The 15,956-nt window shown below is 38.4% G+C and overlaps 1 protein-coding gene across 1 annotated transcript in view; it reads left to right on the forward strand.

The window, feature by feature from the left end:
- LOC126183644 (protein Hook homolog 3-like) overlaps nucleotides 1-15,956 on the forward strand; it is a 177,463-nt gene that overhangs the window by 48,705 nt on the left and 112,802 nt on the right. Inside the window, exon 4 of the mRNA XM_049925784.1 lies at nucleotides 15,282-15,384. Within this exon, the coding sequence (XP_049781741.1) occupies nucleotides 15,282-15,384 (103 nt within the window). The remainder of the gene's footprint in view (nucleotides 1-15,281; nucleotides 15,385-15,956) is intronic.

The following is a 15,956-nucleotide window of genomic DNA, read 5'->3' on the forward strand; positions in this document are numbered from 1 at the left end:
TCACATGATCACACTGACAGAACCACAGGCACATAGACACAGGCAACAGAGCATGCACAATGTCGGCACTAGTACAGTGTATATCCACCTTTCGCAGCAATGCAGGCTGCTATTCTCCCATGGAGACGATCGTAGAGATGCTGGATGTAGTCCTGTGGAACGGCTTGCAATGCCATTTCCATCTGGCGCCTCAGTTGGACCAGCGTTCGTGCTGGACGTGCAGACCGCGTGAGACGACGCTTCATCCAGTCTCAAACATGCTCAATGGGGGACAGATCCGGAGATCTTGCTGGCCAGGGTAGTTGACTTACACCTTCTAGAGCACGTTGGGTGGCACGGGATACATGCGAACGTGCATTGTCCTGTTGGAACAGCAAGTTCCCTTGCCGGTCTAGGAATGGTAGAAAGATGGGTTTGATGACGGTTTGGATGTACCGTGCACTCCTCGACGATCACCAGTGGTGTACGGCCAGTGTAGGAGATCGCTCCCCACACCATGATGCCGGGTGTTGGCCCTGTGTGCTTCGGTCGTATGCAGTCCTGATTGTGGCGCTCACCTGCACGGCGCCAAACACGCATACGACCATCATTGGCACCAAGGCAGAAGCGACTCTCATCGCTGAAGACGACACGTCTCCATTCGTCCCTCGATTCACGCCTGTCGCGACACCACTGGAGGCGGGCTGCACGATGTTGGGGCGTGAGCGGAAGACGGCCTAACGGTGTGCGGGACCGTAGCCCAGCTTCATGGAGACGGTTGCGAATGGTCCTCGCCGATACCCCAGGAGCAACAGTGTCCCTAATTTGCTGGGAAGTGGCGGTGCGGTCCCCTACGGCACTGCGTAGGATCCTACGGTCTTGGCGTGCATCCGTGCGTCGCTGCGGTCCGGTCCCAGGTCGACGGGCACGTGCACCTTCCGCCGACCACTGGCGACAACATCGATGTACTGTGGAGACCTCACGCCCCACGTGTTGAGCAATTCGGCGGTACGTCCACCCGGCCTCCCGCATGCCCGCTATACGCCCTCGCTCAAAGTCCGTCAACTGCACATACGGTTCACGTCCACGCTGTCGCGGCATGCTACCAGTGTTAAAGACTGCGATGGAGCTCCGTATGCCACGGCAAACTGGCTGACACTGACGGCGGCGGTGCACAAATGCTGCGCAGTTAGCGCCATTCGACGGCCAACACCGCGGTTCCTGGTGTGTCCGCTGTGCCGTGCGTGTGATCATTGCTTGTACAGCCCTCTTGCAGTGTCCGGAGCAAGTATGGTGGGTCTGACACACCGGTGTCAATGTGTTCTTTTTTCCATTTCCAGGAGTGTATATATATAACTGAGATATGCCAAACATAACACACTGTGCCACAGATGAGTGTATGACAGATAGTCAGTTACTGTCAGGATATCTCAGGCCATGAGATATAGCATCCCAGCAGTCGTCCATTACGATTGTTTCAGTGTGCTATCCCAGTGAATTGATCCAGTTCCAGCAGGACCACTCACGGGTTCACACGAGTTGAATTGTTTAGCAATGGATTTCGCAGCTGACTGATATTGACCTGATTGACAGGCCTGTTCGAATGCTGGACTTGAAACCCACTGAAAATTTGTGGGACAAAATGAAGGATCACGTGAACTTGTGCTGGCTGACACCAGCCCTGCATCTGGTGCCAGATGTGTGGGGGAGTCTTGTGGATGATGAGATATATTTCCATAGGCTAACAGTCTCCAGGCCTCAATGGATGAGCTAGATGATTGCAGCTGGTTGTGGGTAGACCTCATACTAGTCTCATCCCAGATGTGATACTTTCCTCCTGTCACTTTACTCCACTTTATATGACAACATTTGATACAAGTGTGTTTTTTAATTGGAAATCCATATGAAATCATTGTAATTTACATTTTATTTATTCAATTTGTGCTCCCTAACATTTAATACATGTAAATTTGAGAGAAACAACTCAAACAATTCAAACTGAATAGAAATAGAAATGGTGTTCTAATGTGAGAGAGTCAGAGAAAACAATTTTGAGCAATATAAAAACTGGTAAATCGTAGAATAGTAATAATAATAATAATAATAATAATCTCTTCCTTACTGCTTCACCAACATTTAGCGTGCAAAAGAAGCGCTATAAGAGTGTACAAAATCTATTTCTCAAGTTAACATTCCGTGGGAGCACAAGAATTCAGTTTCATACACTATGCCCATTTCTTTACATTAGTCTTCAAAGAAACAACCACTGCAGGATATGCATTCAGTATCTTCTTCTTCAGATCGCGCATGTGATGCATTGCCCTCAATAAAATTTGAATCAGGCTGCAAATGACTGGAAGATTGTTTTCTGCATTTTTCTTTTTCAAGAACAAAGCTATTCAGAATGTGCCAATTTTGTTAGATTAGGCGGCTCTTTTGGCTTGCTGGTTTTGGGAGTTGGCCAGATACCAATTGGGTTCACATTAACTCCAGTGTTTGCATCTTTTATGTCAAACTCTTAGTGTATTGCAAAGTCGTTGTCTCCAAGTATAAGCCTGTTACATGGGAAGAGTCCCATGTTCCAGAGGATGTCTATAGCATTTTCCTTTGTTACTACTCTCAAGTAGGTCTTTCTAGATGTCCTTGTAATCGAAAATGAGGTTACTATTTGACCTGGGTTATTTGCTCACCAGATTTCTGTTGCTTGGTGGTAATGTATTTTGAATGGTTCCATAAATTTCACAAACATTTTATTCATGGAATTAGGTGACAAACAGATGATAGGGTCACAGTTTTCACTTACTTTGTCTATCACACAAATGTAATAAAGTGATCGTATTAGGACAACAGAATCATTACCAGATGGTTTCATAAAGTTCACGAAATTGTCAAACCAATTAGTAAAAATATGAATCTGAATCCAGCTGCCAGGGTGGCAACATGAAATTACCCCAATATGAGATGCCGTGTCCTAATATGCGATATTTGTGCATACTGAGATTACCCCATGGTATCACATATTAGGAATAAGCCATGTTATGCTAGCAACCTAGCCTCATAGTTGTGCTGCTTGGTTTGAAGGACAGTTCCTTAAACAAATGAAAGAGTAATTTGTGAAGAATATAGATATATGAATATTGCAAATGCTACTCACCTTCAGTTATTAAAGCCCTATAAGTGCATAAACCCAAAGAAACATGAAATTGAAAAAAAATCAACGATTCTGAACAATATTCAGCTCCGTAATGGTCTTACTGTCACTGCTGTATGCATCAGGTGCTGTGAGAACTAAGTTCTGATACCTCCCAGCAGAGTTCAGCACTTACTTTAGTCAGAATCCAGCTTTCTCACATTAGCAAACTCTCCCACAGTAGGTACCTCTCTTCTGTATTCAAAATCATTTTCAATGATGGTAATATCTTTTGGGTAAATTAAAAATAGTGTCAAATCAGTATATAAGTAGTAATTTTCTCAAAGTAAGTTCTAATTCCACTAAGGCAAAGCATATTGCATTCTGTCATCTGGTGTCTATAGTTTCATTCCCATAGACCACCGTCATTAATGAGCTCGATCTTCCATGCAAATTATGGAAAACAAACCATGCTATATGTCGGAAAACCATATTCTATGCTTGTCCTGTCAATTGGGAAGTCATGCAATATCGTACCTGCTTATCACTTTCATTTCAATATACAAATCCAACCAGATTCTAATAAATATTGTCTGGCAGAATTTAGATGTCTTATTCAGACCCATTACACTTAATAGTTGAATGTATTTTTCCCAGCAGATTTGTAATTTTTCTTAGAGACAAAAATTTATGAGCTGATCATTAAAAAATTATTCTCTCTTACTCACATTCATGTTAACGATTTTTTGTTCTGCATCTGCTTTCCCATTCTGTCTGCTACTTCTATTCATAGTTTTGCCCATGTAAGCAAAACTTTCTCATTGGCAACTTAATTTGTAGCTGATTGTTTTCAAAATAGTGTGTGATAGTGAATTTTAGTGTTACCAAATAAAATGGCAAAAGTATTACTTTTGAGCTTAGAACTTACATTTTAGTGTGTAATTGGAAAAAAAGTACACTATTAGCACTACAATTCATGCAAAGAACTGAATAACTATTCAATTAGTTACTCAATCTTACATTTGAAATACAAGCTATGTAAAAGTTAAAATTTTGCTAGAAGTCTGATTGAACTAAAATCATGTACTCCTCAACACAACTATACTCTCTCATTCTCATAAAACCAATGCCCTTAAAATAATTTGGATAAATTTTGTTTACAATTTTGGGAATTTTTTATACAGTTTTTGTTAGCTCATAGTACAATAGTTATCTTAAAGACCCCCAAATAATGTGCACTTGCATTGTATTCAAGACATGAGAAGCTACCACAGAAAGGCCTTTGGTACCTACCTACCATGACAGGAACATAGAAAAATATGGTCAAGAATGTGGAAACGAAATCTGGTTCAGCGAGTGATGACCAGATACTTCGACCTAGAGCTACTTGCACAGTGACCTAACACTTTCTTTGAACCATGTCTAGCACTGTTGGTCAAATCACTACATATTTCACAACTGCTGTTGAAATCCTATACTTTCATGTATATTGTTTACAGAAAAAAGCGCTCTGTCTTCAGGCCACAAGTGGCCTACCAGGACCATCCAACCGCCATGTCATCCTCAGAGGAGGATGCGGATAGGAGGGGCATGGGATCAGCACACCGCTCTCCCAGTCATTATGATGGTATTCTTGACCGAAGCCACTACTATTCGGTTTAGTAGCTCCTCAGTTGGCATCACGAGGCTGAGTGCAACCTGAAAAACGGCAACAGTTCATGGCGGCCTGGATGGTCACCCATCCAAGTGCCAACTACGCCCGACAGCGCTTAACTTCGGTGATCTCACGGGAACCGGTGTATCCACTGCGGCAAGGCCTTGCATGTATATTGTTTAACTGGTATTAATTTCCATTGTTTTGTGGAATACATCTCACTGGTATGATAATACATTGTTGCTATAATCCAGCAGGGGCATTAATAGGGCAAAAGTTTTGTTACAAATTGTGACATGGCACCACATGCCGAGAATGCCTGTTGTGGGACTTAGTCATTTTGCATGTGAAGGTTTTTGTTTTGTTGACTGTACATTGAAGGCACTGGAATTGTTCTGCAGTCTGTTGCAGATTATGGTTATTGAAACTTTCTCAGCAGCATTTCTTCTTCCTTCCAAAAAGTCACATTTAAATGTTACATTTCTGTAACACACTTTTATTAAGTGATCTGGTGTTATAGATCTAGTAGCTCACTGCTGAATTGCTTCAGTGTCTGCCTTTAATGTGACATGGTGAAGATTTCAAACACCCAAGCCATACTCAGTTGATGACATCGCTTTCCGATACACAACAGAGTGTACTCTCAGTGTGCTGCTCACCCTGTTTTATATGTAGAGAACAAGAGCAATCCTCTGACATTTTTGTGGAACCCTCCTGATGTTGCCTTTGTCTCCAATGAACTTATATTGGCCAGAACCACATAGTGGACTTTGTCACTCAAAAAGTTTGTGAGGCAGTCACATATATGAGAACCTTTTCTGTATTCCTGGGCTTTTTGTAACAAGCTGTAGTGTGGTTCAGTGTATACTGCTGTCCAGAAACCAACGAGTATTGAATCTACCTGTTCCCAGCACCTATGGTTAAGAGAATATTGTGTGCAAAAAGGGTGAGTTGTGTTTTGTGTGAGCTGGACATGTATATGGTAGGACGATTCAAATGCCTTGCCTGACCAACCTGGTTTATGTTTTTTTATTATTATCCCCCCAAATAATTTTGGGCAGATGCTGAATTAATTTCTTGAACAAAAGCACATCTAATATGTCTTTGTCATAAAGTGATACTATGTGCCCATTGTGACCAACCTGGTTTATGTTTTTTTTTTTTTTAATTATTATACCCCCAAATTGTTCTTCAGCAATATTCAGCCAATTGACTCCAGTGATCTTCCACAGGTCTTTGTCCTATTCCTATCAGTCTGGCAGCCTTCCCCATGGTCTGTCTCTGTGTCTTGGAGTCCATTCCAGCACTGCCTTTGTCCATCCATTGTCATTTCTTTTGGCACCATGGACAGTCCATTGCCATTTCATAGTGGCTATTCTCTCCAGGATGTCCTTGATGTCAGTAACTGATATGATGTCTTCTGCTCCGCCACCCCTCTTTTTTTTCCCCATCTTACCTTGTAAATACCAACAGAGACGTTTCCATCCCTTGATGAAAAGTTCTGTCTTGTATAGTCATGAAGTGTCCATTCCTCATAGGCATGAGTAAGTCAAAATAGGGAGAACACACTGATCAAAAACTTTTCTTTTTTCCCCCCTTTTTTCAAGTTGTACTGCCATGACAGTTGAATGTCTTCCAAATGCTTGTCAGCCTAGCTTGAGGCATCAAAATATTTTCGATCTTATGTCTACTATCATTTTAAAAAGTGGCCAAGATAGATGTATTTTCCAACAGTGTCCAGTTGTATGTTTTTCATTTCCTACCATGCTGCATTTTATTAGACGTAACTTTTGCCTTGGAAAGGTTTATGTTCAGTTCTGCTGCCTGATGTTCACATACAGACAGAAAACAATGTGGCAAATGACTTTATAATATGTATAAATTCTGGTCAAGCTTCACTGCTCTCTGGAGTTTTGGTAGGAGTTTAATTCACTGATTTTCCCCTCACATACTACCTCCTATATAGCTCCCATCATTGCCATGATGTGTCATACCAAATGCCACTTAAATACAAAACAGATACCAATACATATATTACACACACATCATCAGTATAATTATAAATTATACACACAAACCTTCCTCATTAATAAGACTGTCTAATAGTGAAAATAGCCTTCACACACAGACAAAAGAACATGGCAGAGGACTTTAATTTTTAATATGTATAGAGAAACAAAATAGTGGTCTGAGAGACTCCTCCATAATAACTCTGTTCCTGTCAACATCCGTAGTACTTACTGGTTAACAATGTCGCAGAAACAAATCAGTGGTAAGGATCATGAGAGTGCCACAGCAAATAATAGTTTTTGGAAAAGGGATATGAGCAATTTGAAATGAACAGGTTAAAAGAGAACTCAATTTGTACTACATCATTAGCATTTGGCTGATAAATAGAATATATATGCCACAAAACAGTTCTACTAGTGAAGGTATGAATGAATTAATTATTTTCATGTGTGCATCTCACTTTTTACCAAGTTTCAGAGACCAGTCAAGTTTTAAGTATCAATTTCATTGAATCTACATCTAAATACATAGTCTGTGCAAATCACTGTGAAGTAAAAAGCCAGTTACCTTTTACCACACATTATTGTTTTTTCCTCTTCCAAACTCATACGAAGTACAAAAAGAATGACTGCTAAAATGCATCTGTGCACACTGTAATTAGAGTAATCTTGTCTTTGCTGTCTTTATAGGCATTATACGTAGGGGACTGGAATATAGTATGTAGGCTTTCATGGGATAAGTGGTGTCTATCTTCAAGGATCTACCAATTCAGATTTTTGAGCACTTACGTCACCGTCTCACATAAATCAAACAAACTTGTGATCGTTTGTACTGCCCTCCTCTGAATACATGCAATATTGCCATATTCTAAAATGAGATGCATAATTGTTTTGTAAGCAATCTCCTTTTAGACTACCAATGAACCAAAGTCTGCCAACTGCTTCACCTACAAATGAGCTTATACTGTCATTCCATAGATATTTGTATGAGTTAACTGACTCCACTAGTGTTTCATTGATATTGAAGTCATAAGAAACTGCTTATGAAGTGCATAATTTTACATTTTTCTGCATTTAAAGCAAGTTGCCAATATTTGCACCAAACTGAAATCTTATCATGATCTGGCTGAATATTTTTGCATATTTTTCCAGATAGTACCCAGACTCAGAGTTAATTCCCTATCCCTGAAAAATGGGTCCAGATGAAAAGTGAAGACCACTTAAAAGCCAATTTTTTTCATTCACTGGTTAGAAAATATTGCATCAGTGGTACCAGTGATTACTGTCCTTGCTGTTTCTGCACTTGTGCTATGCTGTATTCTAACTTACCTGCATATGTTTGGCATAAACAACAATACTGGGTGGGTCCAGATTCCAAAGCCAATTCCCACAATGGGCACATAGTGTCACTTTATGAAATTGCAGACATCCCTGAGCTCAATACTTGGAGAGGCCACATCGTGTAATGATAGAAGTGGGCACTGCTGCTGCTGCTGCTGATGATGATGATAATGATAATATGAAGGCCAATTTCAGGAACAACTGTAGGGATTTTGACACGGTTTTCACTAATAAATAGACTGATCATGAGGAAGGTTTACATATACAATTCATTATTGTTATGCCAGAAAACTGAAGAGTGTTAGTGCTACCTGTATGAAGGCAGGGTGGTTCGCTAGTTGTATATGAAACAATTGTTTTGTGTGAATATATATTTTCATGACTTCCTGTGTTCATTACACTTCTTGGACTAGACTCTGTGGAAGTCAAGTTTTTTTTTTTAAACAATGCATGATGTAAAACACTTGGATAACTAACTAATACAGTAAAATTTGTAGTGTGTTTTTATTTTATGCATTACTAAAATAACTAAAAATAGTTACCTCCCCACTCACTTACAGAGTGTCATTAGTAATAAAATTAGAGATTCACAACATTACTATTTGGAAAAACTCAACTCAGTTATGAGAAGTTGTATGTGAAATCAGCTTTGAGTTTATTACTGATTGTTTCTGTTGTGTCTTCTCTCGCACACTGTGTGGCTCTTTAGTGGATACAGGAGCAAGGAACAGATGCTGTTCATGAAGAGAGAAGTCAGATGTTAATTTATTATTATTAATTTATGGGCACATAGAAAGATTTGTGAAATAGCTGCTACTCCTGATCATCTGAGTTGTCAAATTGTAGTGCTGATAATAAAAACAAAACTCTTTCTTAACAGTGCATGAGAAAACATTTCTGCCTGTTCCACTGGTTGCAAATGAACTGTAAACTGGTTTGTCCCTGATTTGAAAATGGCCAAATGCACTTATTACCCAGTTAGTGCTTTCAATTCAGTGACATCAACATCTTGTAGATAGAACTAGCAATCATTAGCATACTGTGCTCTAAGTTTAGATTTTTTTTTTAATTTGTCCATAGAATGATGTCATCTAAAATATCTTTGGTAAACCAAAGCAGGTTTCTCCAAGACTTTTCATCCATCCGTCACAGGTCAAACAGCTGGAAGGTGATGTGCATTGTCAACAGCTGTCATATCTTCACCATTTTCAATTTCCTTCTTCGAATTAGTCTTGTAATCACTGAATATCTTAAAAGCAGTGTTGTTATTGCTGTCGTCAAAGTCTCCATCTGAGAATTCATTGAGTCATTCTTGAACATCCCCATCTGTGTCATGTAAAACACATTGTGTGCAAGGTCCAGCTTCCTCTGCCTTGGAGAAATGCTAACATTCAATAAACACATGCCATGCATGTACTATGGTCTGTCAGTGTCACATCTCTGAAAGGCCAAAAATAAGAAACAAAATGCAGCAGTAATGTAACAGTTTTCGCATGTCTAGCTTACCATCCAATAGGAATGTACACAGAACATTCATTTCACTCTGCAGGTGTGTGTGAAATATCATTAAACATAAGATTGTAGAGGTCTTGGAGACAGCCCATAGTGTTTAAGGGCTAAAAATAAAATAAAAAGTAATGGAAAGTAACTTTTGAGTTTCTCTGTTTTTCCTGTTATCTGAAATACAGTGTCATAGTAATTGTGGGGAACCTTGTCTTATTGTAACTTTATTTCATTTAGAGACTGTTGTGAAAAGCACTTTCTTAACGATAGTGCTTGTGTAGTTAATGTACTGTTACAGTTGTGCAGCACCATTGTCTGGCATTGATAAAGAGAAAACATTGTTATGTGAAAATTTATGATATGTCAGATATGAAAATTGCTGTATGAAAGGAAAATTTTCCCAATATTGTTGTATTATAAAGATGTAGCTACATCTGGACAATAAGGGGAAGGATGAGAAAACAAAAAAGCACTATTGTAGAAGGTTGTATACTTCTAATGGAGACTTCACAGATGTGCAAACACTGATCAAAATGATCTGGAGGTCAGTCCAGATATTCTGTTTTGTCTGGAACAGCTTGGGATATAATTACTCATTATTACTGGAAAAAGATAAGTAAGTTCTTCAACACACTTAGACTTATTGACTACACACATAAATTGTAAGTAGAACATTACTCACTGAACCAGAGCTACAGAGATGACAGGTATAAATTGTGTTTGTTATGTTGGTTCATATTGCACAGTAATTTAAGACACAAATTGCTATGATGCGTGCAATACTTTTATTCATGTAGCTTTTTAATGTTTTGTGTTTTGTTGAAATGGGATGCATACCGACAGTCCTTCTTTCCACGAACAATACGAGACTGGAATAGAAGGGAGAACCTATAGAGGTACTCAGGGTACCCTCCACCACACACCGTCAGGTGGCTTGCGGAGTATGGATGTAGATGTAGATGTAGATGTAGAACTAGAAGACCTCTCATCATGCAACTCTTTTTTCTAGGCAGTTTATTGCCAATATAAATTCATTCAAACTTGGTGAAGATTTATACAGTGTATGCATATTCATTTTTAACGGTTAATAAATGGATGGTTGCATTACAAAGCACCCGTACTTCTCTTGAAGGAGATCCATCAGAAGGAACTCCAGCAACTCCACCCATAGTTTGAAACAACGAGAAAGTGTACAATATGGCATTGGACAGTTGTTGATTAAAGGCATGAGAAATTTGAAAATAGTGTACAGTGTATTTTATAGGAATTCGTACAATATAGACACTGGATTTATTGAGTGCTGACCAAAAGTAAATATCAAAACAATTTTTCTAAAAAATCTTAAGACCATTTCACAAAGAATGCAATTATTCCTATACTGTGCTTGGTTACCACCTCATTGCTGAAATGAGAAAAGGTAGTGCGTGGAAGTTAGTGGCTCTACACCAAAGAAGGCAAACGTAATTTCATGTGCTGGAAAAGTTATCAATGCACCTGCTCCAAAAGGTGGGAAAGTGGGGACCATCCATTTTATTCATCAGATTCCAACTGGATTCTGACTCCCTTGAAGATGTTACAGCAGCTGTAGGTTGATATTTTGATATCTTTCAATATTCACATTTCATTCATGGAATATATTTACAGGAGAAATGCTGGACAAATATATTGATATAAAATGAAACGACATAAGAAGTGTGCTTGTGACAGTATTTCTTTTCCAGGCCTACCCTCATAATTAACATGGATTTTTGTATGTTGTTATCAGTAGAAGTCCAGATTAACACCATTTATCTTAGAGGCTGAAAATACCGCTTCAGTTGTAAATTACTTTATTTTCACATGACCGGTTTCGGGCTGTTATAAGCCCATCCTCAGGTGTCGTAGCTGTTCTGCGCTCATAGGCAGCACACCGCGCCTGGTACACACGGCGCTCGGGGACCACAGCACAGCTACGACACCTTTTAGATTAGATTAGACTAGATTAGTACTTGTTCCATAGATCATGAATACAACATTTCGTAATGATGTGGAATGTGTCAGGTTAATAAAAGGTGTCTATACAAGATATTACATTACACAAAATATTACATGACACTTAATATTTTTAATTTTTGTTGTTGTTGTGGGGGTTGGGAAATTACCCACTTACTGTATCCAAAAATTCATCTAATGAGTAGGAGGAGTTGCCATTAAGAAATTCTTTAATTTCCTTTTAAATGCTATATGGCTATCTGTTAGACTTTTGATGCTAAGAGGTAAGTGACCAAAGACTTTTGTGACAGCATAATTTATCCCTCTTCTGAGCCAAAGTTAGATTTAACCTTGAGTAGTGAAGATCATCCTTTCTCCTAGTGTTGTAGCCATGTACACTGCTATTACTTTTGAATTCGTTCGGATTGTTAATAACAAATTTCATAATTGAATATATTTATTGTGAGGCCACAGTGAAGATTTCTAGCTCTTTAAATAAGTGTCTGCAGGATGATCTTGGATGAGAAAGCAGAGAATGAAAATAGGCGTGGTAAGCTAATTTACTCAGATGTATATTGACAAAATTTGCAATGACCCTAATAGCATAAGTAGCTGAACTCAAACGTTTCAGCAGATCCTCAGTGTGTCTTTTCCGGTTCAACCCCTCATCAATGCATACACCTAGAAATTTTGAATATTCTACCTTAGCTACCGATTTCTGATCAAAGTCTATATTTATTAATGGTGTCATTCCATTTACTGTGTGGAACTGTATATACTGTGTTTTGTCAAAGTTTAATGAGAGCCCATTTGCAGAGAACCACTTAATGATTTTCTGAAAAACATCGTTTACAATTTCACCAGTTAATTCACGTCTGTTGGGTGTGATAGCTATACTTGTATCATCGGCAAAAAGTACCAGCTTTGCATCTTCGTGAATATAGAATGGCAAGTCATTAATATATATTAAGAACAGCAGGGGACCCAAGACTGAACCCTGCGGCACCCCATTCTTGATTGTTCCCCAGTTTGAGAAATCGCCAATTTTTTACATGTTATGTGAACTGTTTATTTCAACTTTCTGCACTCTTCCAGTTAGGTATGATTTAAACCATTTGAGCACTGTCCCATTCATACCACAGTACTTGAGCTTATCTAGAAGTATTCCATGATTTACACGATCAAAAGCCTTTGATAGATCACAAAAAGTCCCAACGGGTGACTTCCGGTTACTCAGAGCATTTAATATTTCATTAGTGAAAGTATATATAGCATTTTCCGTTGAGAAACCCTTCTGGAAACCAAACAGACATTTTGTTAAAACTTTATTTTTACAAAGGTGTGAAGCTACTCTACAATACATTACTTTTTCAAGAATTTTGGATAAGGCAGTCAGAAGAGAGATTGGGCGGTAGTTGTTGACATCAGACATATCCCCTTTTTAATGCAGTGGTTTAACAATGGCATACTTCAGTCTATCTGGGAAAATACCCTGCTTCAGAGAGCTATTACATATGTGGCTAAGAATCCCACTTATTTCTTGGGAACAAGCTTTTATTATACTGCTGGAAATGCCATCAATTCCATGTGAGCTTTTATTCTTGAGAGTGTTTACTATCTTCCTAATTTCAGAAGGAGAGGCGGGTGGAATTTCAGTTGTATCAAATGGTGTGGGTAAGGCCTGTTCCATTAACTGCCTTGCTTCTTCTAATGAACATTTAAATCCTATTTTCTCTACAACATTTAAAAAATGATTAATCAATTTTTTTTTCAACTCCGGCTTGTTGTTTATCAAGTTTCCATTCACGTTGATGGTGATGCCATCATCCTGTACTCTTGGTTGCCCTGTCTCCCTTGTAATAATATTCCAAATTGTTTTGATTTTGTTATCAGACATGATGCACATGCTTCTGGACTTTTTAATAACCTTTCTTAATGTAGCACAGTAGTTTTTATAATATTTGGCTGTTTCTGGGTCATTACTCTTTCTTGTTGTTAGATACAGTTCCCTTTTGTGGTTACAAGATATTTTTATTTATTTAGTAAGCCAACGTTTTTTGCATGGTTTCTTATAATTAGATTTAACTGCTTTCTTGGGAAAACAGTTTTCAAATTCTCTTACAAGTGTATCATGAAATAAGTTATATTTTAAATTAGCGTCGGTTTCCTTGTACACCTCATCCCAGTCTAACTGCTGAAGATTTTCTCTGATATTTCTAATTGTTGAGTCATTAATTGAATGCACAACTTTGGAGGGTAGTTTTGAATTACTGAATGGAGCTATGTCATATACTGTAACTAGCTGACCATCATGATCAGAAAGCCCATTCTCAACAGGACAAGAATTTATGTTTTTAAACCTATCTTGGTCTGTAAAAGTGTTATCTTTCAATGTGCTGCTGTCCTTTACTACCCGAGTAGGAAAATTAATGACAGATGTCAAATTGAAAGAACCGACCAAGACTTCCAGGTCATTCTTCCTATTTCACTCTTTCAGTGAATCAACATTGAAGTCCCCACAAATATTAATTTGCTTTCCCTATCTGACAAACAGCACAACAAGGCATCCAAGTTTTCCAGGAATAAATGAACATTTCCTGAAGGGGACCTATATACTGTTACAGTTATAAAAGAGCCCTCCTTCAGTTTAAGTTGACAGGCACATGCTTCTATATGTTGCTCTAGACAAAACTTTTTTGTATCTAAGCTTTCTACTCAATGATAACTTTTGACATATATGGCAACTCCTCCTCCCACATTATTCTCTCTACTCATATGTGCAGCTAGTTTATGACCACTGATATGTACCTTTTCCATATCAGACACAGTGTGATGCTCAGACAGGCATAGTATATCTATTACATTATCAGATTCATTGTCATCTAAACAAACCAGGATCTCATCTACTTTATTCTTCAATCCCAGAATATTTTTGTGAAAAATAGTAACATTATTTTTTACTTTACTTTTGTGAGAATCTACTTTTTTCTTTAATCCACCAATATTTTGGTTAAATATGGTAACATTATTATTTACTTTCCTGTTGTGAGAATTTTGTGAGTTTTGGACCTCTTTAGCACCTGAGGATGGGCTTATAACAGTCTGAAACCGTTTGTGTGAAAATAAAGTAATTTACAACTGAAGTGGTATTTTCAACCTCTGCTATAATGCTCAGTTGCGGATGTTGTTCCAACAGGATTGTTTGTTCCATTTATCTTGTTTACACTAAGTGAAGAAACAGTAAATTATTCCATTTTTTATTCTCACAAAGAAAAATATTACGTTTATACTATGTCTAAGGCCAAGTATAGAATGTCAAGTAGTGAAATTGTCAGTACATAATCCTATATCACACGACATGAATTTGTGGTTAACTGGCTGTCATTACTTTTGCTAGTTCTGAAATCAAAACTGCCTGTACCCATTATTATGGATCAGATTCTTGAGAATAAGGTTAATGTAATCAACCAACAAATATGTTTTATATTTGGGAATTTGTGGTGTACTTACACAACCTTTCTGTAATTCATTGTTCCTGGTGGCGTTTAACTCTCACCCAGCAGTAGTTTTTTGAGTTGTCAATGTTAAAATTTGCAAACCTAAAAATTAAGGTTCCACTATATATAATTATTAATTGAATCAGATTAGTGAGGTTCTTTTTTGTAGTTTCAAGGTAATGTGGTGTTTGTTGCAGGTCAGCAACTTGAAGAAAGTAATTGAAGGCATAGTGGATTACTATCATGATGTTCTTAATCAACACCTTAGTGATTTCAACAAGCCTGATGTTGTCAGAATTGGTTTGTATTACTGCTTATTTTCAAACTTCAGTTATTTTTTCTGAAATTTGGTGGTAGTTCTCAGAGAAAGTAGAAATAGTTTTCAGGACAATAACATTGAAACTAATATTACATGGCACAAAAGAGGAGGCAAATTGGTGACATAGATTCAAAGGAAAGCTCTGAACAATATGTCAATTATGGACTCAAAATGAAAAAGGCCATTTTAATGTGTATACAGGCATGACAGTACTGCTTCAGTATACTGTCGGTATGGATAATTCATGGGGCTACGGTGGCCCAATAATAACCAAGGCAACAGAAACCCATGAGAGGGAAATGAACTCGCCATGTGAGTCAATCTGTGGGAAGCGGACAATGGGAACCCATGTAGAGATGAGCACGGGAAGAACTCAGCGCGTGGCTGGCACAGACGGCTAACAGCTAAGCACTCGGCACAATATATAGCATAATATGCTAGATGAGGTCCACAGTGGCTAAATACAAGTAAGCACTGACCCACCCAGCATGTTGTCACCCACAGTTAACCATTTCCTCTGCCAATGGGTCTGCCCATACTATGTGCCAAGTTC

The sequence above is a fragment of the Schistocerca cancellata genome, chromosome 4, assembly GCF_023864275.1.
Source record: "Schistocerca cancellata isolate TAMUIC-IGC-003103 chromosome 4, iqSchCanc2.1, whole genome shotgun sequence".
Lineage (NCBI taxonomy): Eukaryota > Metazoa > Arthropoda > Insecta > Orthoptera > Acrididae > Schistocerca > Schistocerca cancellata.